This window comes from Aegilops tauschii, chromosome 5, assembly GCF_002575655.3.
Source record: "Aegilops tauschii subsp. strangulata cultivar AL8/78 chromosome 5, Aet v6.0, whole genome shotgun sequence".
In the NCBI taxonomy this organism is placed as follows: Eukaryota; Viridiplantae; Streptophyta; class Magnoliopsida; order Poales; family Poaceae; genus Aegilops; species Aegilops tauschii.
This window is the reverse complement of record NC_053039.3, coordinates 568,854,382-568,877,594: the sequence shown is the minus strand read 5'-3', so window position 1 is coordinate 568,877,594 and position 23,213 is coordinate 568,854,382. Positions and strand designations below refer to the sequence as shown.

Genomic DNA, 23,213 nt, shown 5'->3' with positions numbered 1-23,213 from the left:
GTTTGAGAATGCATAGTTCTAAACGACTCTCAGGCTTGATCTTCGGGAGGTGCTGTTGAGAGAACTCCAAGGACGAAGGCTTCTGATGAAGTAGCTGGAGCTGGTGGAGTAGCTGCTGGAGGTGGAACTGGAGCTGTAGCTGCTGGTGCTGATGCTGTGGTGTAAGGGAATTTTTATCCCTTAGTTGGTTTTGGTGATTGATGACAATGCTTTTGCGGACTAATCATGTGCATCGAATATTTCAGGTATATTGACTAGGCACAAGATGATTTGGTTCCCCTCGAAGGCTATAGAAGATGGCGTTTCTCTTCGTTTCTTTTCGGTGGTATTGAGTCGTAGGGAAGTCGTACTATAAAAAGGGGGCCCGCGTTGGAAAGGTTGGGTGGATTCATCACGTACACATCTTCCTTTGCACCTCCTTTCCTCTAGCCTTTGGAGCATCCTATGATTTCCTTGTCTATGCAAATATTGCTCTTGCTTGCCGAACTAGGGCGTGCGGTAGCACTGCTCCTTAGAGCGGTAGTACCGCAGGACCTTGCGGTAGTACCGCCCGCTGGTGCGATAGTACCGCAAGGACCCATGGTAGTACCGCTTCTAGTAAGCGGTAGTACCGTGGTCTCTGACTTAGTTCCTTAAGTACGCGGCAGTAAGGGGCGGATGTAATTTTTTACATCCGCGCCTCGCGCGGTAGTACCGCTGCTGGCTTACGGTACTACCGCGTCGGGTTTTTGCATCGACTCCAACTCTGTGGAAGTAGCCACGGATGTAATTTTTATATCCATGCCTTCCCACCCCTGGACAGCCCCTGCCTTGCGGTAGTACCGCAAGGGGGAGCGGTAGTACCGCGCAGTACTACCGCCCTCTGCTTTAGGGCATTTTTGGATGTTCTGGTCTCTGCTGCGTGGGCGGTAGTACCGCGGGGCCCTGCGGTAGTACCGCGCCTCAGGTGCGGTAGTACTGCGCTGTGCAGGCTGAGTTGGTGGATAACGGTTGGATTTGTTCTTCCACTATATAAGGGGTGTCTTCCTCCTCTAGTTCACTATCTCTTCCACCTCCAAGCTCCATTGTTGCTCCGAGCTCCATTTTCGCCCGATCTCCTTCCCTAGCCAATCAAACTTGTTGATTCTCTAGGGATTGGTTGAGAAGGCCCCGATCTACACTTCCACCAAGAGAAATTTGAATCCCCCCACTAATCCCTTGTGGATCTTGTTACTCTTGGGTGTTTGAGCACCCTAGACGGTTGAGGTCACCGCGGAGCCATAGTCCATTGTGGTGAAGCTTCGTGGTATCGTTGGGAGCCTCCAATTAAGTTGTGGAGATTGCCCCAACCTTGTTTGTAAAGGTTCGGTCGCCGCCTCCAAGGGCACCAATAGTGGAATCACGGCATCTCGCATTGTGTGAGGGCGTGAGGAGAATACGGTGGCCCTAGTGGCTTCTTGGGGAGCATTGTGCCTCCACACCGCTCCAACGGAGACGTACTTCCTCTCAAAGGGAAGGAACTTCGGTAACACATCCTCGTCTTCACCGGCTCCACTCTTGGTTATCTCGTGCCTTTACTTCTGCAAGCTTATTTGTGCTTTATCTCTTGCTTGCATGTGTGCTTATTGTTGTTGCATCATATAGGTTGCTCACCTAGTTGCATATCTAGACAACCTACTTTGATGCAAAGTTTAAATTGGTAAAGAAAAGCTAAAAATTGTTAGTTGCCTATTCACCCCCCCCCCTCTAGTCAACTATATCGACCCTTTCATGTGGCTCTAGTGTCTGTCACCGGCACTGCAGCAGATCTCTGTCCTCTGGGCACTCTGGCAAAAGCATCTGTGGTAGACTTGCCCATCTTCTCCTATGCTTCCTCCTGAAGTTGCTCAACTGCAGTTTGGATTTCAGTTCCCTTGACATCAAGGTTATAGAATTTTGTCTCAATAATCCTTTCCAAGCTCTCCTGGTTCTTGGTCAGGGTGGCCAAGGCCTTCTCAATCCTCAGGGTGGATTGGATCAGATATCCAAGCTGGTCTTGCTTGCTCTTCAAGAATACCTGAGATGCCTCTTCCATAGTTGGCATCTTTGCAGCCTTCTCAGCCTTAGCCTTCTCTCTCTTTTCATGTGCTTGAGCTGAAGATGGTTCATTCTCATTCATCACAATAGTGTTATCTTCAAATTCAGGATAGATGGGCAGGTGCTCCTTATCCAAGATGTACTTGCCTTTGCCCATCTTTGAGTTGATTAGGTCCTGAATGTGTGGGGCATACCCACAACTTCTCTTCTGATCAGCTCCAGTCCTCTTGATTGTATCCACAATCAGGCTCATAACTTTGAACTTCTGTGGGACATCAAATATGTGCAGCAAGTTGATAGCATGTCCTCTGATCATCTTGTGATCACCTGACTTGGGTAGCAGTGTGTGCCTTAAGATCTAGTTGATTGTTGGCAGACCAAACAACAGGTAATGGACAGATCCAAACTTATGTGTATCCAAAGCAGCATCTGGGATCTCCTTGTACATGTTAGCCATAGTGTTGTGGTCTTTCTTCTTCTCTGCATAAATGTCCAAGTCATCCTCATGTTCCTCAGGAGCATTTATGATCTTGGCCCACTCATCAACTGTAGATTGGTACCTAGTACCCTCAGACATCCATACAATCCTTCCATCTGGATAGAAGTGGGCAGTGGAGTAAAACTGCATGATGAGCTCATCATTCCACTTGGTGAGCTTCTGGGCAACAAAAGTATCCATTCCACATGCCTTAAAGCTATCAAGCACTCCAGGGAAGTGATCCTCATTTTCCTTGATGAATTCCCAGTCAACCCATCTCATATCACACACAATGGGCTTCTTGTCAAGCAAAACAGTCTCATAGAAGTCCCGCTGTTCCTTAGTGTGGAATCTGTAGTCCACAGCAGTCCTTCTCCTGATAGCATAGGGATCAGACTCTCTCCATAGTCTCAATCCTGCATCCTTCCTGATCTTCATATTTTCTGCAACTGGGTGTGCATCAGTGTGGTCAGGGATCTTGGGCTTTAGCTTTCTCAACACAACAGAATCATCTTCCTCTTCTTCAGCAGCTTGAGGCACTGGGGCCTTGTTCTTCTCTTCAGCAGGTATGTTACTAGTGCTCCTTTTGGGTTTTGGCTTTGGAGCTGGAGCAGCAGCCTTGGGAGCAGTTTTGGGCTTTGATGGAGCAGCCCCTGCTTTGATTGCATCTCCCATAAGCTTTTGAGCTTTGGGTGCTGGTGCAACATCCTCTTCCTCTTCCTCTTCTTCAGAATCTCTCATCATTTATGGCTTCCCAATAACTCTGGCAATGGTCTTCTTGACCCTTTCTTTTCTGTTCTTGCCATCTCCAGTTTCCTTGGGTTCAAGAGTGAACTCCATTGTTTCTCCTGTGGCAACTTTTCTTGGCTTAGACATGGGCTGTCTTCTTGCTGGCATCTTTGTTTTCAGACCTGGCTTAGTTGCAGCAGCTGAGCCATACTCTTTCTTCAGCACTTTCTTCTTTGAAATGGCTTCATCTTCAACAGCCACATAATCTTCATCTTCAGAGTCAGAATTCCTCTTCTTCCTTGTCCTTGTGGTAGCCTTTGGCAGATTCCTTGGTGTGCTCCTGCTGCCTTCTTAATAGCTGCTAGAGGGATCTGAACTCTCACTCAACTGCACATGTTGCTCAGACCTGTTCTGACTATCACTCTGGTCAGATATCTCTGCAAATACTCTGACAGCAGACCCTGTGAACAGGTTATAGATGAGGTAGAGTAGATGAGCATCACAAAGTATAGGAGTTTTGCAAAATGGATGACTTAAAAACTTAGTTTTAGTTCTTCACAGAAAGCATTTCGGATCTACCGATTTGTAAACTCGGTGATACCGAAGCAGCTTTTGGAACCTAAACTAGTGAACTCGGTCGGACTGAGTCACAGTTCGGTGGTACCGAGACTGCTAGGGTTTCACAAAGAATCGAACTCGGTCACACCGATTTGCAATTTTCGGTCGGACCAAAAATGCGTGTGCTTTGGCCTATGCCAAAATCGGTGAGACCGATTTCTACAACTCGGTCGGTCCGAGATGAATTCGGCGGAGACCTAACCCTAAATTTTCAAATCAAAACTAATCTATAGGACGTTTTCACTGGACAAGATGATTTCAATCATGGTAAGAATCATGGCAAAGCAATGTGCTAAGACTCAGAGTTAGGGATTAGCACAATGATCAAGTTCGTACCCTAGTTCGGCGACGAACTTGCTACGGCGGCAACGGCGGTGAAGACTTCCGTTGACGGCGGCGGAGACCAGCGGCGGGAGGTCGCTGGCGGCGAGAGGACGATCCGGAGACCCGAAGAGGCAGAGCAGGTTATGCGCGGGCGAGAGGGTTCGGAATTTTTTTCAAAATTTGGCCCGTCGGTATATATAACCTGACCCTGTCGGTGTGACCGAGTGGAACGACTCGGTGGCACCGAGATGCAAAACTGCAAGCAGTTATTGCAACTCGGTGTGACCGAAAGGTTCTAATCGGTTGCACTGAGATTGAAAACCTTAGATCAACTTAGTGACTCGGTAAGACCGAAAAGGATGAATCGGTCAGACCGAGATGCACAAAGAGGTTTTGGAGGTTTAAGTCTATGACGAATTGGGAACTCCGAGTGCTCCTCACATAGAGTGGTTCGAATCTGACTTGATCAAACTTTTGTGATGTAGCATGAATAGAGTTTGAGACGAGGAAAGCATAGATAGCTAGAGGGAGTTCTTAGGCATTCTTGTCCATCCATTTGGCAAAAGAGAAAGAGCCAAACAATCAAAACAACAAATGGATGTCCTCATGAGTAAAACATGCAACCAACATGCTCACACAATAAAATGGCAAATGAAATATGTGACAAAGCATGCACAAACACTCTAGCATCTATCAAGCAATTTGGCGATGACTAGGTCATCTATATATGAGTATATTGACATAGGAGTCAAATGAAAACATTTGATCATAGGTCATACTCATAGTTTAAGCACAAGTGGGGTTACCACTTTTACATAAAGCATTGTTGTGTTCACACCATTAGAGTTGCTTTAGTTCAATTGATTAGAGTAAAGCTCCCCCCTAGATGTGATATCCCCCCTTAGAGGGATGAACTAACCTTGGGTTTTGTCGATGATGACTTCATGTAGGTGTTGAAGATGTAGATGCTCAATGTTGATGTAGATAATTTGGAGCAATCCTTTGGAAGGAGTTGCACTTTCAATACCTACACGGGTTAGTCCCACAAGGAACAAACAAGGATATCCATAGACATAGAGTGATGCATACACAAGATGATGTCCATGAAAGCATTGGGTTACCTTGTCCCTTGTCTTACCAACAAGAGGGTTTGTGACTCCTTGAACTAGTGCAAGATATGTAAGTTGTTTGCACTTGTTCTCGCCAAAATGATAATAGTGAAATTTGTTGGCGGAGTCACCCTCAAGAGCTCTCTAGTTCTTCTTCTTCTGGATCCACACCATCTTGATGGGAATCCTCGGAGTTGTAATTGTACTTGATGAAGTAGTACTTGATGTAGTCTTGGGAACCCACTTGACCAAGGCCTTAGGTGCTTCTTCAAATGCATCAATTTCCTCTTGAAGCTTGTCCTTGCCTTTTTGCTTGTGGTCTTGTGGTGGAAGATCATCTTGAGCTTGTGTCCCCTTGAAGGAAGTAGGATCATACTTCTCTCGTTGAGGAACAAACTTCGTATTGGGGTATTGATCTTCTTCCCACTCAACTCCATTGGCATTGAACTTTCGTTCAAAACCAACACCTTGATTCTTCCGGTGTCTTCCTTGCTTGCATACAATTTCCTCAAATTGCTTACTTCCGTCAAGGCTCTTGTAAACACCTTTCTCTATAATTCCCTTCAATAAGCTATTTTCTTGCTCAAGTGTAACTTGGCTAAGAGAATCATTAGTGGAATAAAGAGAACTACTAGAAGCAACAACATTGGATTTAGCATGATTGTTGTTACTTCTAGATGAAGCATCTTTCTTGTACTTGTTGCTAGATTTAACTTGTGGCATGTAAGTAGACAAGAGTAAACGCTTGGCAATGTAAGAAGAACTTTTTTTGCGAAGATCATCATTGATTGCCTTTAAAAACTCATGCTCTTGCTCAAGGTTGAGCTTTTCAAAGCGTAGCTTATCATGAGTCTTTAAAAGTTCTCGATGATTTTCCAAGGTAGTTTCATGAGCTAACTTAAGAGTGTATAGTTCTTTAGTTAGAAGCTCAATATCCTTCTTATCATCATCATTCGTTTTATCTTGATTAGCATGATTAATTGGCGTTTCATCATAGTTTTCACCACTAGAGTTGTCAACAAGTAAATCATCATCACCTAGCAAATCATCTTCATCACTATTGAAATCAACATACTCGGGATGTGTTACCATTGGACCTTTGGCCATGAAGCATCTTCCAATTCCTTCATTTGGTGAGTCAAATATGTCGTAGGGGTTGGTTGACACAAGTGCTAGACCGGCAACACCTTCATCTTGAGTATATTCGGAGTCGGACTGATAACTTCTTTCGGAGTGATTGTCGGAGTCGGAGCCGGATACCCATTCACCAACATGAGCTCAATGTCTTCTTTTTGTGTAGCCCCTTGATGACTTTTCCTTCCTTTCCGAGTCCTCGCTTCTCCGAGAGGGTCTTCGTTCATAACGATCATCTCTACTCCTCCTTTCTCTTGGTGGTGATTCTTCTGTTCTACTTCTTCTTTTGGGAGAATCTTATCTTCTTTTGTAGGGAGTCCTACACTCATTTGAGTAGTGTCCGGGTCTTCCACAATTGTAGCAATTACGCTCACGACTAGAAGATATTTTGTCATTGTAGGACCTTGACTTGGAACTTCTTTCTTTGCTTCTACTCTTGTAGAACTTGTTGAAGTTCTTGACCATTAGGCTCAATTCTTCATTGAAGGTTTGTTTCTCACTTGATGATGTGGGAGCATCACACGAGGCTTCGTAAGCACCACTAGACTTGTTGTGAAGCTCTTCCTTATCCTTGAATGACATCTCATGAGCAACAATTCTTCCACTGACTTCCGTTGGCTTGAGATCTTTGTAATTGGGCATCATTTGGATCAATGTGCACACGATATCATATTTTCCATCCAAGGCTCTTAGGATCTTCTTGATGATGAATTTGTCGGTCATCTCTTCACTTCCCAAGCCGACAATCTCATTTGTGATGAGAGCAAGCCTAGAGTACATTTCGGTGACACCTTCACCATCCTTCATTTTGAACTTGTCAAGTTGACTTTGAAGCACATCCAATTTGGATTCCTTGACGGAGTCGGTACCTTCGTGCATATCAATCAAAGTATCCCAAATTTCCTTTGCATTCTCAAGACGGCTGATTTTCTTGAATTCTTCGGGGCACAATCCATTGAAGGGAATATCACAAGCTTGAGCATTGTATTGTAACATCTTCAACTCTTCCACAGTAGCTTCACGGTTTGGTTCTCTCCCATCAAAGAATTCACCTTGCAAGCCAACACACACAATAGCCCAAACGGTGGGGTCATGTCCAAGAATATGCATTTTCATCTTATGCTTCCAACTAGCAAAATTTGTACCATCAAAGTAAGGACCTCTACGGTGGTAATTTCCCTCGCTAGACGCCATACTCTCCTAGGTTGTGAAACCAAGGCTATGACCACCAAAAGCTATGGAAATCAAAGCAAATGGAGACCAAAGCTCTGATACCACTTGTAGGATCGAAAGTATGTCTAGAGGGGGGTGATTAGACTACTTGACCAAATAAAAATCTAGCCTTTCCCCAATTTTAGTTCTTGGCAGATTTTAACAACTTAGCACAAGTCAAGCAATCAACCTACACATGCAATTCTAAGAGTATAGTAGCGGAATGTAAAACAATTGCATATGAAGGTAAAGGGATGAGATTGAGGGAGCAAACACAATGTTGACACAGAGATTTTTTTATCCGTGGTTCCGATAGGTGGTGCTATCATACATCCATGTTGATGGAGACTTCAACCCACGAAGGGTAACGGTTGTGCGAGTCCATGGAGGGCTCCACCCACGAAGGGTCCACGAAGAAGCAACCTTGTCTATCCCACCATGGCCGTCGCCCACGAAGGACTTGCCTCACTAGGGTAGATCTTCACGAAGTAGGCGATGTCCTTGCCCTTACAAACTCCTTGGTTCAACTCCACAATCTCGTCGGAGGATCCCAAGTGTCACCTAGCCAATCTAGGAGACACCACTCTCCAAGAAGTAACAAATGGTGTGTTGATGATGAACTCCTTGCTCTTGTGCTTCAAATGATAGTCTCCCCAACACTCAACTCTCTCTCATAGGATTGGATTTGGTCGAAAGAAGATTTGAGTGGAAAGCAACTTGGGGAAGGCTAGAGATCAAGATTTATGTGGTTGGAATGGAATATCTTGACCTCAACACAAGTGTAGGTGGTTCTCTCTCAGAAAATATGTATTGGAAGTGTAGGCATGTTCTGATGGCTCTCTCCACGAATGAAGAGTGGGTGGAGGGGTATATATAGCCTCCACACAAAATCTAACCGCTACACACAAATCACCAAACTCGGTGGGACCGATTTAGAGAACTCGGTCAGACCGACTTGGTTCATAATGTGACCATTAGGTGTTTCGGTGGTTCCGACATGTCAACTCGGTGGGACTGATATCATTAGGGTTAGGGCAACATAATCTCGGTGAGACCGATTACACAAACTCGGTGGGACCGATTTTGGTAATAGTCAAACAGAGAGTTGGTCAGGCAAACTAGGTGGGACCGATTCGCTCATCTCGGTTGGACCGAAACGTTACGAAAGGGAAACAGAGTGTTTGCATTGCAATCTCGGTGGGACCGATCGCTCATCTCGGTTTGACCGAAACGTTACGAAGGGAAACGAAGAGATTACAATCCCATCTCGGTGAGACCGAGATCCCTATCGGTGAGACCGAAAAGACTAGGGTTTATGGCAGTGGCTATGTCAACTGAACTCGGTGGCGCCGGATAGAAGGAATCGGTGGGGCTGAGTTGGACTTTTGGTTTGGTACATATGTGGATATGAGAAAGTAGTTGAGGGTTTTGGAGCATATCACTAAGCATTTTGAGAAAGCACCTCATCCCTTCTTAATAGTATTGGCTTTTCCTATAGATTCAATGTGATCTTGGATCACTAAAATAGAAAATGTAGAGTCTTGTGCTTTGAGCTTAAGCCAATCTTTTGTCCTTAGCATTTTGAAGGGTCCACTTTCTAATCCATGCCATGCCAATCATTGAGCTTTCTTGAAATATCTATCTTGAAATAGCATTAGCTCAATGGGCTATTGTTAGGAATTACCAAAACCACCCCGGGATAGTTGCACTTTCAATCACATATTGGTACATAGAGCATGTTTCATCGTCACAGCTTAATTGCCGATAGAATCATACAACTACAACATACGTTTTGTTCAGAAACAAATTCTGTTCCTTTTAGGCATATCCAGGAATCATAAGGCTTTCCTTTAAACCCATGCCGGCTAAGTGTTCCTTGAACACACTGGGTGGTAAGCCTTTCGTTAGCGGATCCGCAAGCATATCCTTTGTCCTTACATGCTCGAGACTTATTGTTTGATCCTGGATTTTATCTTTCACAACATAATACCTTATCTCTATTGTTTTGGCAGCATTACTCGACCTGTTGTTGTGAGCGTAAAATACTGGGGGCTGGTTGTCGCAGTACATCTTTAGTGGTTTGTGAATACAATCTACCACTTTCAAGTCGGGTATAAATTTCTTTAGCCATATCGCCTGCCCCGTGGCCTCGAAGCATGCTATAAGTTCTGCATACATCGTGGATGATGCAACTATCGACTGCTTGGAGCTTTTCCATGAAATAGCTCCCCCAGCGAGAGTGAATATGTATCCTGACGTGGATTTTCTATCATCTCTGTCTCCCGCAAAATCTACGTCTGAATACTCTTTTATCTCTAGGGAATCACATCTCCTGTATGTTAGCATCTAGTCCTTCGTGCCTTGTGCATAACACAATGCTTTCTTTACCATCTTCTAGTGCTCAATGTCTGGATTCTCTTGATATCTACCGAGTACCCCGGTGATAAAAGCTAAGTCAGGGCGAGTGCACACTTGTGCATACTGTAAGCTTCAAACAACTGAACCATATGGTACTGCTTTCATTTGATCGATCTCGTATTGATTCTTGGGACACTGGAATTTCCCAAAACTATCGCCCTTGACGATAGGAGCAGGTGTGGCTTTACTCGCATGCATATTATACTTTTTAAGAACCTTTTCTAAATATGCCTTCTGCGATAGTCCTAAGACTCCATTGTTCCTATCTCGGTGAATTTCTATGCCCAAAACATATGATGCTTCACCAAGATCTGTTATGTCAAAATTTGAGGATAAGAATTTCTTTGTTTCTTGTAGTAGACTAACATCACTGCTAGCAAGCACGATATCATCCACATACAAGATTAGGAAAATATATTTCCCATTTTCAAACTTTGCATAAATGCAGTTATCCTTAATATTTTCTTTAAATCCAAAATTTTTAATCATTTGATTAAACTTTAAATACCACTGTCTAGAGGCTTGGTTTAATCCAAAAATGGATTTCTTCAAGCGGCATCCCATATTTTCCTTGCCTTCCATGATAAAACGCTTGGGTTGTTTCATGTAGACATTTTCTTTTAAATCCCCGTTGAGAAATGCCGCCTTTACATCCATTTGATGTAACTCTAAATCAAAATGAGCAACTAATGCCATTATGATTCTGAAGGAATCCTTACATGAGACTGGACAAAATGTCTCATTGTAATCTATCCCTTCTCTTTGTGTAAATCCTTTTTCCACAAGTCTTGCTTTATACTTTTCTACATTCCCTTTAGAGTCATACTTAGTTTTGTAGACCCATTTGGAGTCTACTGTCTTGGCTCCATTAGGAATTTCCTGTAAGTCCCAAACATCTTTGGAACTCATCGATTTCATCTCGTCTTCCATTGCCTTCATCCACTTTGATGAATGAGGGCTTCTCATGGCTTCTTCATATGAGGTGGGATCTTTTTCTGTATGAACTATTTTCGTGTTATAAACTTTATAATCAGTAGAAATAGCTGACTTTTTGTGTCTTGTAGACCTTCCAAGGGCCTCAGTTTCTGGCACATTCTGTGCCTCAACTTCTGGCACTTCTAAAATTTGCTGTTGTGCCTCCCTTTCATACTCAACAACGGGTTCAATCGGCTCCTGACGGACAGGTTCCGGGTCTACTCCCATAGTTGTCATGGGTGGAGTTGCAACTGGTAGTGAGAAAAATGGCTCCTGAATCATCGGATTAGGTGCATGCACCCTCTTCTCCTCAAGATCAATTTTCCGAGCTACCATGCTTCCCCTCATCATTTCGTCCTCTAAGAATACTGCATGTCTTGTTTCTACAAACTTTGTATATCCGTTTGGCAGTAGAAACGAAAACCCTTTGATCTGCCTGGATAGCCAATGAAGTGGCAACTCACTGTTTTGGGATCTAACTTTGCAATGTTTGGATTAAACATTTTGGCCTAAGCAGGGCACCCCCACACCCTGAAGTGTTGTAGGGAGGGCACTCTTCCTTTCCACAGCTCGTACGGTGTTTTGGGCACCGACTTGCTTGGTACTCTTTTGAGAATGTGATTGGCGGTTTTAGGCGCCTCCATCGATAATCCCAATGGCAAGGTGGAGTAACTCATCATGCTACGCGCCATATCCATAAGTGTACGATTGTGCCTTTCAGCTACTCCATTTTGCTGAGGCTCGCCCGACATTGAATACTAGGCTACTATGCCAGTCTCCTGCAAGAACTTTGCAAAAGGTCCAAAGACTTGGCCATATGGAGTGTGCCGACCGTAGTACTCTCCCCCACGGTCGAATCTTACTATCTTTATTCTTTTAACATGCTGATTTTTAACTCAGCTTTGAATATTTTAAATTTATCCAACGCTTCCAATCTTTCTTTGATTGGATAAATATATCCATAGCGAGAGTAGTCATCTGTGAATGTTATGAACGAGTCATATCCATCCACACTTTTCACCGGAAATGGTCCACAAATGTCAGTGTGGATGATTTCTAGTGTGCCTGCGCTATGGATTGCACCCTTTTTTATTTGTTTTATATAATTTCCTTTAATGCAATTTATGCATTGTTCTAAGTCTGAGAATTCTAACGGAGGAAGAATTTCACTTTTGACTAATCGTTCTATTCTCCCCTTGGAAATATGGCCCAAGCGACAGTGCCATAATTTCGATGAGTCGTGTGTTATGTTCCTCTTCTTTTGTTCTTTATTCGACGCGACATGCTCATTCACATTAAACACAGAATGCATTTTTTCACGTAGAAATAATAAATAAAGCTCATCATGTAGTAAAGCATCACCCACATAAGCATTATTAAACCACATGGCACACTTTCCATGTCCAAAATAACATTCATAATTATCTTTGTCCAAACATGAAACACTAATCAAGTTTCTATGACATGATGGAACATATAAAACATCTCTAAGCAGAAGCTTGAATCCATCGGCTAACTCCAAGGAGATGTCGCCGACAGCTGCAACTTCTGCTTCAACTCTCTTTGCCACTTCAATGCGTCTTTCGCTTCTTTGCATAGTCCGTGTCGAATGGAATCCCTGTAAAGAATTTGCAACATGAACAATTGCTCCTGAGTCAATCCACCAAGTAGATTTCGAAAACTGTGTATACAAGGATTCATTTACAAAGGAAACTATACTGTTACCTCTTTTTGCCATGATTGACTTTAGCCAATCAGGGCAGTCTTTCTTGTAATGCCCGGTCTTCTTACAGTGGAGACAGGTGTCTTTGTCCACTGGGAAAGACTTCTGCTGATGCTGATAGGGAGCTTTACCATGTGGCTTTGAGGGGGAACTTTTGTTGTTTTGACTGTAATTCTTTTTCTTATGATCCTTCACATAGTTGAGTGAACCACCATGTGAGGCTTTGAGTCTGTCCTCTTCTTGGACACACATTGCTATTGTCTTTTCAATGTCCCATGTTCCAGGTGACATATTGTAGTTTACAACAAAAGTTTCAAACTCGTTTGGTAGTGAAGCCATGACCAGGTGGACCAGGAGCGCTGGTTTGATCTCCAGGTCCTCATCCATGGGCTTAAGCTTTGCTGTCATGTTGCTCATCCTGAGGATGTGCTCTCTTATTCCATGACTACCACCTGTGTAGTTTTCTGTCACCAGTTGCTTTAACACCTGGGTGGCATATATCTTTGAAGAGCCAGTGAACTGACACTTTATCTTTGTAAGCAACTCCCCTGCGGAAGTGCACTCCGCAATGGAGCCCACAATGGTGCTCTCAATTGTATTATTTATAAATGCCATGCACTTTTTGTTTGCATTGACCCACTTTTGGTTTTCTATGGAATATAACATTTCCACAAGAGCATGATCCCCCCTCTTTTTATCCCATGCAGCATCATCATCAGTGGCCTATCTGACTGGCTCTGTAGGTCTGACCGGCTGTGGAGTGTCCACAACCCAGTCCAGCTCAGCACAGACAAATGCCAGTTCTACTTTCTTCCTCCACTCAGTGTAATTGTCACCTCTGAGTGTCGGAACATCTTTTAGGCAACTCATCAAGTGGGAGCCTCCTGAAATCACAATTTAGGTGAGATCAGTATAACAATCATATGCATTAATATAACATTGGTCAAATTAAACATACAATTATCTATGCAATTAAATCTATATTACCGTTGGGCAAAATATTAGAAATAAATGCACCTTTAAATTCAATAATAAAACATGATCATGTTATTAACAACATTGGTCATAAAAATAAATAACATAATCATATTCATTTTAATAATCACTTTTAACATGCTCTTAAAAACTTATTTCTATGTAAACTTTTATTTTCTTTGTAAAAGAGCACTACTAATCATTTACGCAGCGGACAAACATGAAAAAATCATGAACTTTTTACTCTTTACAAAAACTTTTCTTTGACCGAATAAAAAATCATGAACTTGTATTGATGAAGATGTGAACCATCGAATCAAAGCCGGATGGATGAAGTGGCGCCAAGCTTCTGGCATTCTCTGTGACAAGAGAGTGCCACAAAAGGTAAAGGGCAAGTTCTACAGGACGGAGGTTCGACCCGCAATGTTGTATGGCGCTGATTGTTGGCCGACTAAAAGGCAACATGTTCAACAGTTAGGTGTGGCGGAGATGCGTATGTTGAGATGGATGTGTGGCCACACGAGGAAGGATTGAGTCCGGAATGATGTTATACGAGATAGAGTTGGGGTAGCACCAACTGAAGAGAAGCTTGTCCAACATCGTATGAGATGGTTTGGGCATATTCAGTGCAGGCCTCCAAAAGCTCCAGTGCATAGCGGACGGCTAACGCGTGCGGAGAATGTCAAGAGAGGGCGGGGTAGACCGAATTTGACATGGGAGGAGTCCGTTAAGAGAGACCTGAAGGATTGGAGTATCACCAAAGAGCTAGCTATGGACAGGGGTGCGTGGAAGCTTGCTATCCATGTGCCAGAGCGATGAGTTGGTTGCGAGATCTTATGGGTTTCACCTCTAGCCTACCCCAATTTGTTTGGGACTAAAGGCTTTGTTTTTGTTGTTGTTTATTATTTTCTTTATAAAAATTCATGAACATTTCTTTTCAGAAAATTTTCTATACTCTGAAAAAACAAAAAAATTAGCGGCAGCACAGCCTAGCGCGCACGGCTAAGCTGCGGCCTTGGCCTAGCCCACCCGCGGCGGCTGGCGGCCTGGGCCCAGTTGCTACCTCTTGAGCACTGCGTTGGTCTTCCCTTGAAGAGGAAAGTGTGATGCAGTAAAGTAGCGTAAGTATTTCCCTCAGTTTTTGAGAACCAAGGTATCAATCCAGTAGGAGACCACGCTCAAGTCCCTCGTACCTACACAAACAGATAAGAACGTTGCAACCAACGCGATAAAGGGGTTGTCAATCCCTTCACGACCACTTGCAAAAGTGAGATCTGATAGAGATGATAAGATAATATTTTTGGTATTTTTATGATAAAGACTAGAAGTAAAGAAAGCAAAATAAACAGTAATAGAAATAACGGTAGATTAATATGATAGAGAATAGACCCGGGGGCCATAGGTTTCACTAGTGGCTTCTCTCAAGATAGCATAAGTATTACGGTGGGTAAACAAATTACTGTCGAGCAATTGATAGAATTGAGCATAGTCATGAGAATATCTAGGTATGATCATGTATATAGGCATCACGTCCGTGATAAGTAGACCGACTCCTGCCTGCATCTACTACTATTACTCCACACATCGACCGCTATCCAGCATGCATCTAGAGTATTAAGTTCATAAGAACGGAGTAACACTTTAAGCAAGATGACATGATGTAGAGGGATAAACTCATGCAATATGATATAAACCCCATCTTTTTATCCTCGATGGCAACAATACAATACGTGTCGTTTCCCCTACTGTCACTGGGATCAGCACCGCAAGATTGAACCCAAAGCTAAGCACTTCTCCCATTGCAAGAAAGATCAATCTTGTAGGCCAAACCAAACTGATAATTCGAAGAGACTTGCAAAGATAACAAATCATACATAAAAGAATTCAGAAAAGATTCAAATATTGTTCATAGATAATCTTGATCATAAACCCACAATTCATCGGATCTCGACAAACACACCGCAAAAGAAGATTACATCAAATAGATCTCCAAGCGAATCGAGGAGAACTTTGTATTGAGATCCAAAGAGAGAGAAGAAGCCATCTAGCTAATAACTATGGACCCGAAGGTCTGAGGTAAACTACTCACACATCATCGGAGAGGCTATGGTGTTGATGTAGAAGCCCTCCGTGATCAATGCCCCCTCCGGCGGAGCGCCGGAAAAGGCCCCAAGATGGGATCTCACGGGTACAGAAGGTTGCGGCAGTGGAAATAGGGTTTTGGCTCCTCTGCTGATGGTTTGGGGGTACGTAGGTATATATAGGAGGAAGAAGTAGGTCGGTGGAGCCACGAGGGGCCTACGAGGGTGGAGGGCGCGCCCCCTGCCTCGTGGCCTCCTCGTTGATTGCTTGACGTCCACTCCAAGTCCTCTGGATCAAGTTTGTTCCGAAAATCACGTTCCCGAAGGTTTCATTCTGTTTGGACTCCGTTTGATATTCTTTTTCTGCGAAACACTGAAATAGGCACACAAAAAACAGCAATTTCGGCTAGGCCTCCGGTTAATAGGTTATTCCCAAAAATAATATAAAAGTGTATAATAAAACCCATTAATCATCCAAAACAGAATATATAATAGCATGAAACAATCAAAAATTATAGATACATTGGAGACGTATCACCAGTCGGCTCCCCCTTTCGGCCCAAAGGCCCAGCCGGGCGCTAGGGATTCTTTCTGGGTCATCCGATGCAATCAGATGACCGAGCGTCGATTTCGCTCGGTCAAAACAGCTCGTCAGCGAGGCGGAGGGGAAGCCCTAAATCATTCTTCCCCTCACGCGCCGCTCGCCTTCGTTCTCTCCTCCTCCTCTATGCGCGCCGTTCTCGTCGGCCGCTCGGCCATCGCGCCGGCCGGTCGCCGGCAACGGCGTCGATGGCCACAGCGCCGAGCCGCGCCGCCCTTTCCTTTCCTCCTTTATGTTCTCCTATCTCCGTCGTTTGCTCTGTCCCGCATAGCTGGGCATCGCGCTGCGCCGGCGACGGCGTCAACGACCACTGCGCTGCGCCGCGGCGCACTCTCCCCATCCACCGAATCCAATGGCAGAGAGAGGCGAGTGAGGCGCAACGGAGCCCTTCCCTGCTCCCCTGTGCGTCCGGCGATGATCCGTGGCGCCGTTGCCTCCCCTTCGCCGGTGACGCGTTTCCCTTAGCGGAAGCGCGCCGCCGTCGAACGGTGTGGTTGCAGTGCCCCTTTGCGCTTTGCAGGATGTGTTCTTCTTCCGAACGGCTCAACTTGCCAATGCCCGTCTGGATCGAGAGGAACGGCGCGGCCTTGCGGCGGCGCTACTTTTTTCGTTGAGGATTCATTCATTGCCCTGTCGATTAGGGTTCTAGGAGAGGGGATTCTTTTGCGGGATTAGAACTCCCGTTTCATTTTCCTACTGGAAAACCTAAACCAATCTGGCTGATACCTTTGATAGGTCACTTTGGATCGGTTAGGCTAGATCAATCCGGTAGCCCTACCTTCTCCTTGGGTTGAAGAGCTCGAGCCGGTGCCGGCCATGGTGAAGTAGTGGCCGGTGATGGCAGAGAGATGGTGGCGGTGGTGTCCTCCCGTGAGCACCACACTAACCCTAGATCGGTAAGAAGTGTTGGTGGGGTTTGCGGCAGTGGTGAATCTCGTATCCCGTGCCCCGGCCCCCACCTCTGTTTATATAGCGCGGGTCACAGGGGCCCATCAACCATGATTTGGTTGGGCGCCCCCGATCAGAGCGCGAGTCAGGGGGCCGCTCGACCCGTTGGGTTCGAACGGGAGAGAGATCATCATAACACGGTGGTGTCGCTAGTTGCCTCCTGTGCGCGGCCACCCCCGGCGAGGCACCTCTGGCCACGGGCATCTATCCATGGCGTGCTTCGTACAGCTCCAACTAATACTTGATCTATTTGATAAATTCTTTATTTGCACAAACAGGTGTGTCCGCTTCAAATGCGGTAGCATCATTGGGTGCAAAGGCCGTGTTCGCCTATCCGTCTGCATCCGTTGTGCGTTTTTATGTCCCACACATATAAAATCTGGACAAATCGAACGTCCATTTAGGATCAACGGTTCGAGTTGGCATTAAAGCATCTCCAACAGTGACTGCAAAAAAACGCACGCTGGGTAAAAGACAGTTTTAGCGCGCACGGGGCGGGTTCGCGCGCTCTAACGGTGGCGGGAAACTCAGGCGCGTGCGAAAAAGCGGCCGGGCGCGCGGCGTCCGACGCGCTTTATAAATGAAGCGCCCACCTACGCGCCCTCCCACCGCTCTCCACCTCGCCACGCGCCCTCTGCCGCTCTCTCCCCGCTCCCTCTGCCGCTTTCTCGCCTCGCTGCCGACGCACCACCGCAGCGCCACCATGCCGCCGCGCCGCCGGGGAGTTTCGGGCTACTGCGGTGTCCGCACGCGCCCTTGCGGCGCCCTCTCCGCCGAGATCCGGTCCGGCGACATGCGCCTCGGCCTCGGCACCTTTGACACCGCCCACGAGGCCGCTCGCGCATACGACATGGCGGCGTGGCGCCTCCGGCAGTCTCGTACGGACATGAGCTTCCCGGAGGTGCCGACGCGGGAGCGGGCGCCTTCCCCGCGGCTTATCACCGACGAAGATTGTCGCGAGAACCAGAGGCGGGAGCGCCGTCTCAGCCTCCCGAGATGGACGAGGAAGCCATGGAACTGTGGCGCCAACCCTTCCTGCAGGACGTCATCAACGAGCAGCAGTTCTTCACGCAAAGGAGGGCGGAGCGAGCCACCTATCGCGAGGACCGGCGTACGCAGAAGGCGGCCGCTCAATTCAACATCGAGCTAGGAGCAGCGTCGTCCTGGGACTCCGAAGATGATCGGTACTGTGACGCCTTCATTAAGACGTCGGAGGAGGACATCACTGAGGCGGAGTCCGAGTCGGAGGAGGATGACGAGGAGTAGCTTTTTTTTATCTATCGTTTTATCTATCGTTGGAGGAGGCTATGAACTATGTATGCACTATCTATGTATCTTTTTTATCTATCTATCTATCTATCTATCTATCGTTTTATTGGAGCGGAATGTGTATCTATCTATCTATCTATCTATCTATCTATCGTTTTTATCTATCGTTTTATTGGAGCCGAATGTGTATCGAGTCGTAGTAGAAAAGAAAACAAATATAACGTGTCCGCTGGAGCGGCTCGCGCACGCTATATTTTGCAGCGGGCGCTGGAGCCAGCGCTCTGGTGCGCAAAAAACTCACGATTCCGACGCTGTAATCGCTTTTTTAGCGCGCCACGCTTGCGTTGCCAATCATCTTTTTCTTTAGACAACTTGCCCATCATGTATAGTACATAGATGTGATGTGCGTACATACATGGCCTGCTAGATCTACCGATGCATCATGCATGATACTCCGTCGAGCATCATGCATCAAAGTAGCGGTTCAAGCGTCAACATAGATCATAATTGCAAATAGTTTCGCTCGTACCAGTTGGTGTCAGGCTGCCTTCATTCTCGTACACCACGTACTGGTTACCTCTCTGTCGATATTCATGGTGGGACCATCATGGGCCCACTGGACATACTCTAGACACACCACTATCATACTGGTGAGGCTGCAGATTGCAAGTGGCGATAATAGTCGGATGGTGGATGCCGTGGAACTTATTTAACGTTCGACACTGAACAAAATAAGAAACAAAGTACTCCAACTTTGAGATTTGGTGTGTACTTGAACACACGGCCCGTCGTCAAGCAGGCCGAGCTAGCTCCTGATCCCCGCCATGGACAGCGCCGGGTCCTCCTCCTCGCCGCTGCGCGTCGTGATCGTCCCCTGGCTCGCCTTCGGCCACATGCTCCCGTACCTGGAGCTCGCCGAGCGGCTGGCGTCGCGAGGCCACCGCGTGTCATACGTCTCCACGCCGCGCAACCTCGCTCGCCTCCCGCCGCTGCGCCCGGCCGCGGCGCCGCGCGTCGACCTCGTCGCGCTCCCGCTGCCGCGCGTCGACGGCCTCCCTGACGGCGCCGAGTCCACCAACGACGTCCCCGTCGACCAGCGGGAGCTCCACTTCAAAGCCTTCGACGGCCTCGCCGCGCCCTTCGCCGAGTTCATGGCCGCCGCGTGCGCCGATGAGGGCACGAGGCCTCACTGGGTCATCGCCGACAGCTTCCACCACTGGGTCGCCGCCGCCGCCGTCCAGCACAAGGTTCGGCTCACCTGCCCCGCGCGCTGCTCGCTTCGTTCCATTAATTCCATCCCATGCACATGTCAAATCTAGCTCGATGCTCAATCAATCAGGTGCCATGCGCGATGCTTCTCCCGACCGCTGCTGTGATCGCTATTGCGCGCGCCGAGACCCGCCCTCGTTACGAGCAGGAGGACATGGCTCCCATGTACGGCGACCAAGGCGCATCGGGTATGTCCCTCGCCCAGCGCTGGCTGTTGACGAAAGAGAGGTCCGCGCTCGGGGTCATCCGGAGCTGCGTGGAGTGGGAGCCCGAGTCCTTCCCGCTGGTGCAACCGCTCCTCGGCATGCCGGTCGTGCCTCTCGGCCTTCTCCCACCGTCACCCGACGGAGGCCGTCGTGCCGGCGGCACCAATGAATCATCAGAGCACGCCACCGTGCGCTGGCTGGACGCGCAGTCGCCCGGCTCGGTGGTGTACGTGGCGCTGGGGAGCGAAGTTCCGCTGCCCCTGGAGCAGGTACACGAGCTCGCCCTCGGGCTGGAGCTCGCCGGGACGCGCTTCCTCTGGGCTCTCCGGAAGCCCAGCGGCGCCGCCGTCCTAGATGACGGAGCCGACATGCTTCCACCGGGTTTCCAAGAGCGCGCTCGCGGCCAGGGGCTGGTGACCACGGGGTGGGTTCCTCAGATGAGCATCCTGGCGCACCCCGCCGTGGGCGGGTTCCTGACGCACTGCGGCCAGAACTCGCTGATCGAAGGGCTCCTGTTTGGGCACCCACTCGTCATGCTGCCCATCTTCGGCGACCAAGGCCCGAATGCGCGCCAAATGGAGGCCAAGATGGCGGGGTTGCAGGTGGCGAGGGACGAGAGCGATGGGTCGTTCGACCGTCATGGCATCGCGAGCGCGGTCCGGGACGTCATGGTTGACGGGGAGGCAAGGAGGAGATTCGTGGCAGGTGCAGCGAAGATGCAGGAGGTCGTAGCTAATTCGGAACGGCAGGAGCGGTACATCGACGAATTTGTGCAACACCTTCGATCTCACGGCGCCGCAATTGCAACTGATGGCAAAGCCACTACGGCCGTTACTTCGTGAACAATAAGGGAAATTTTTGTGTTTGATACTTTCATGCATGTTTGCTTTTCTACAGCTACTGTATTTTTTGTTTTTCATTCTGAAGGTGATGAAACACTGAAACTGTAGCATATGTGGTGTATATTTTCGCTCAGAATTGTAGAAACGAGATTGCTAAATCTCAGTCGACTGAAAGTTAAGTCTCAGTCGATGCTATATTCATCGGATCTTATGTGAAGATCCGTGAAAAAAATTGTTTTTAAATTTTTTTATTTCTTACATGTTATGTCACTTGACTTAGACTTAGTTAAGTCTCGGTTGACTAAAACTTAGCCATACCTTTGTAGAAATGGCCCAGCGTATATTTTCTTTCTCACTAGGTGGTGCTACACATATGTGACGTGGTGCACACATGAGCAACCCATCAAAGTGTCGACGAGTGTGCCGAACTGGTTTTTCAATAAAGAGTGTTTTTATTAATTCATAATATCATATCAAAAGAATACAAGCATCATGAGCACATCCAGTGTCAGCATGACTATAATGCACATAGGCAAGATCAAGACACACACCAAGAAAATAGAAGGGAAAAATCAATGGCCTGTGAAACTCACGTCGAAGTAAACTACAACATGCAGCAAAATCAACCACCATCAATGACAGCAACCAGATTATGGGGAAAATGCTTTAATAACGATGCCTCCAATAAAGAAACGACGCATATGTGTTGTCACTGCCAGACCCACCCATAGAGACTATATCTTAGAATTTCACCCCCAAAAGAAAGTTCGAGCAAACTACGTACATTACCTCCAATAAGGGGATGATATGGAGACACTATCATTGTCGGGTACAACAAGTGCATGACAAACCTAGAGTTTTCACTCCGGAGCTCGAGACCCTGTGTTCAAGAGCACCACCAAACTTAAGTCACCTTGTCCCGTCGTCTCCATTTTCAATGAAGAAGGCATTGCTGCAAACTAGATCATCACGCCACGACAGTCATAGGAGCTCATAGCCCCGAAGTGGACATCAATATGCAACCGTCCATACCATGTATACGCGGGAACATACCATAGCATGCCCGCCAACATTAGAAGGTCACCAACGCCACTAAGAGCCCATGGAAGATACATGGGGCTAAGCCGGTGATCAGGGCCTTGGCAATTTGGCTTCTTGCTTGCGAGAATCAGTTGAAGTAGTTTCAAAGAGGCTCTCTTTGTATTTTAGACAATCTATAGCTCGTATGAAGTCAATGGTTGTATCAAATTTCCTTAGAAGTTTATGGGGAAATATGTCCATATCTTGATGGAGTTCTTGCTTTGATTGTGAAACCAAATCCGAGTCATTCCAAATAGCGCTAGCAGGAAAAATATTGCACATCTCAGTTGTTCCTCCCCCTCCAGCCCGAACAACCGTGGATAAGATCTCGATGAATTGTTGTGGGTCGGATTCTCCGAAGTACAACTCCATAGCTTCATGCCACAAATATAACGAGGACGTTGTTCCTTGGATTTCTATTGGGAGAGTTACAAGAATGCTTGCGACCTTAGTCCCGGTGACGTTGGCTTTGAGAGTGGCCACTATTCTTGTCAGAACTCGTAGAACATCTTCAAGACCTATGAGTTTGATCATATAGAGGGCTCTCACAGTGGTTGACAGTTCGAGAAATTATTGCTCGACAAGGGATCACTATCCTTTTGTGATAGTCTCGTTGGATTATCTTTCATTAATATATTGAGGGCATTTTCTCGCAGTTTGGGGGGGGGGGGGGGGGTTGTTACCTTGCCCTTTGTCAAAGAAGTAGGAGCTGAACCATTCATGCTTGCTGGGCGAGCAAAGAGAGGCATGTGAGAAATGTGATTGGCGTTGGAGTCATTTTGTTTCCCATGCTTTTTTCCTTTGCTTCTTTGGGCGTCTGTTAATTTGTTATGAGTGATTTGTTGTGGCGGCTAGGTGTTGGTGCATGAAAAAACTAAGTGGGAGTCGGAAGTCTGAGTTTCTCATTGTGGCTCTCTGGCCACTTGGATTGCCTTAAGGTATGATGTTTTAGCATAATGAGGGAATTTATATGAGCAAGAAGTTTGTCATAGATCTTGTAAGTGGTTTTCGGCAATCCCCAACCTTCAGTGTTCAAAGGAGGTATCATGGTAGTGGGCATTCTTGTGAGTGCTTCACTTGCCATTAGGATGATCCTAAGTGGTAAGTGCAAGGCTTGATTCTCGATTGCGCTCTTGTTGCCTTTCTCCTTATGGGCCTGGAACTTCT

The 23,213-nt window shown here is 46.7% G+C and overlaps 1 protein-coding gene across 1 annotated transcript; it reads left to right on the top strand.

Moving 5' to 3' along the window:
* Positions 1-19,357: 19,357 nt before the first annotated feature.
* Positions 19,358-21,140, top strand: LOC109770513 (UDP-glycosyltransferase 91C1-like). Its single transcript, XM_020329216.4, has 2 exons — positions 19,358-19,896; positions 19,989-21,140. The coding sequence occupies exons 1-2, from the start codon at positions 19,474-19,476 to the stop codon at positions 20,964-20,966; spliced, it is 1,401 nt and encodes a 466-aa protein (XP_020184805.3). The 5' UTR covers positions 19,358-19,473; the 3' UTR covers positions 20,967-21,140.
* The last annotated feature ends 2,073 nt before the right edge of the window (positions 21,141-23,213 follow it).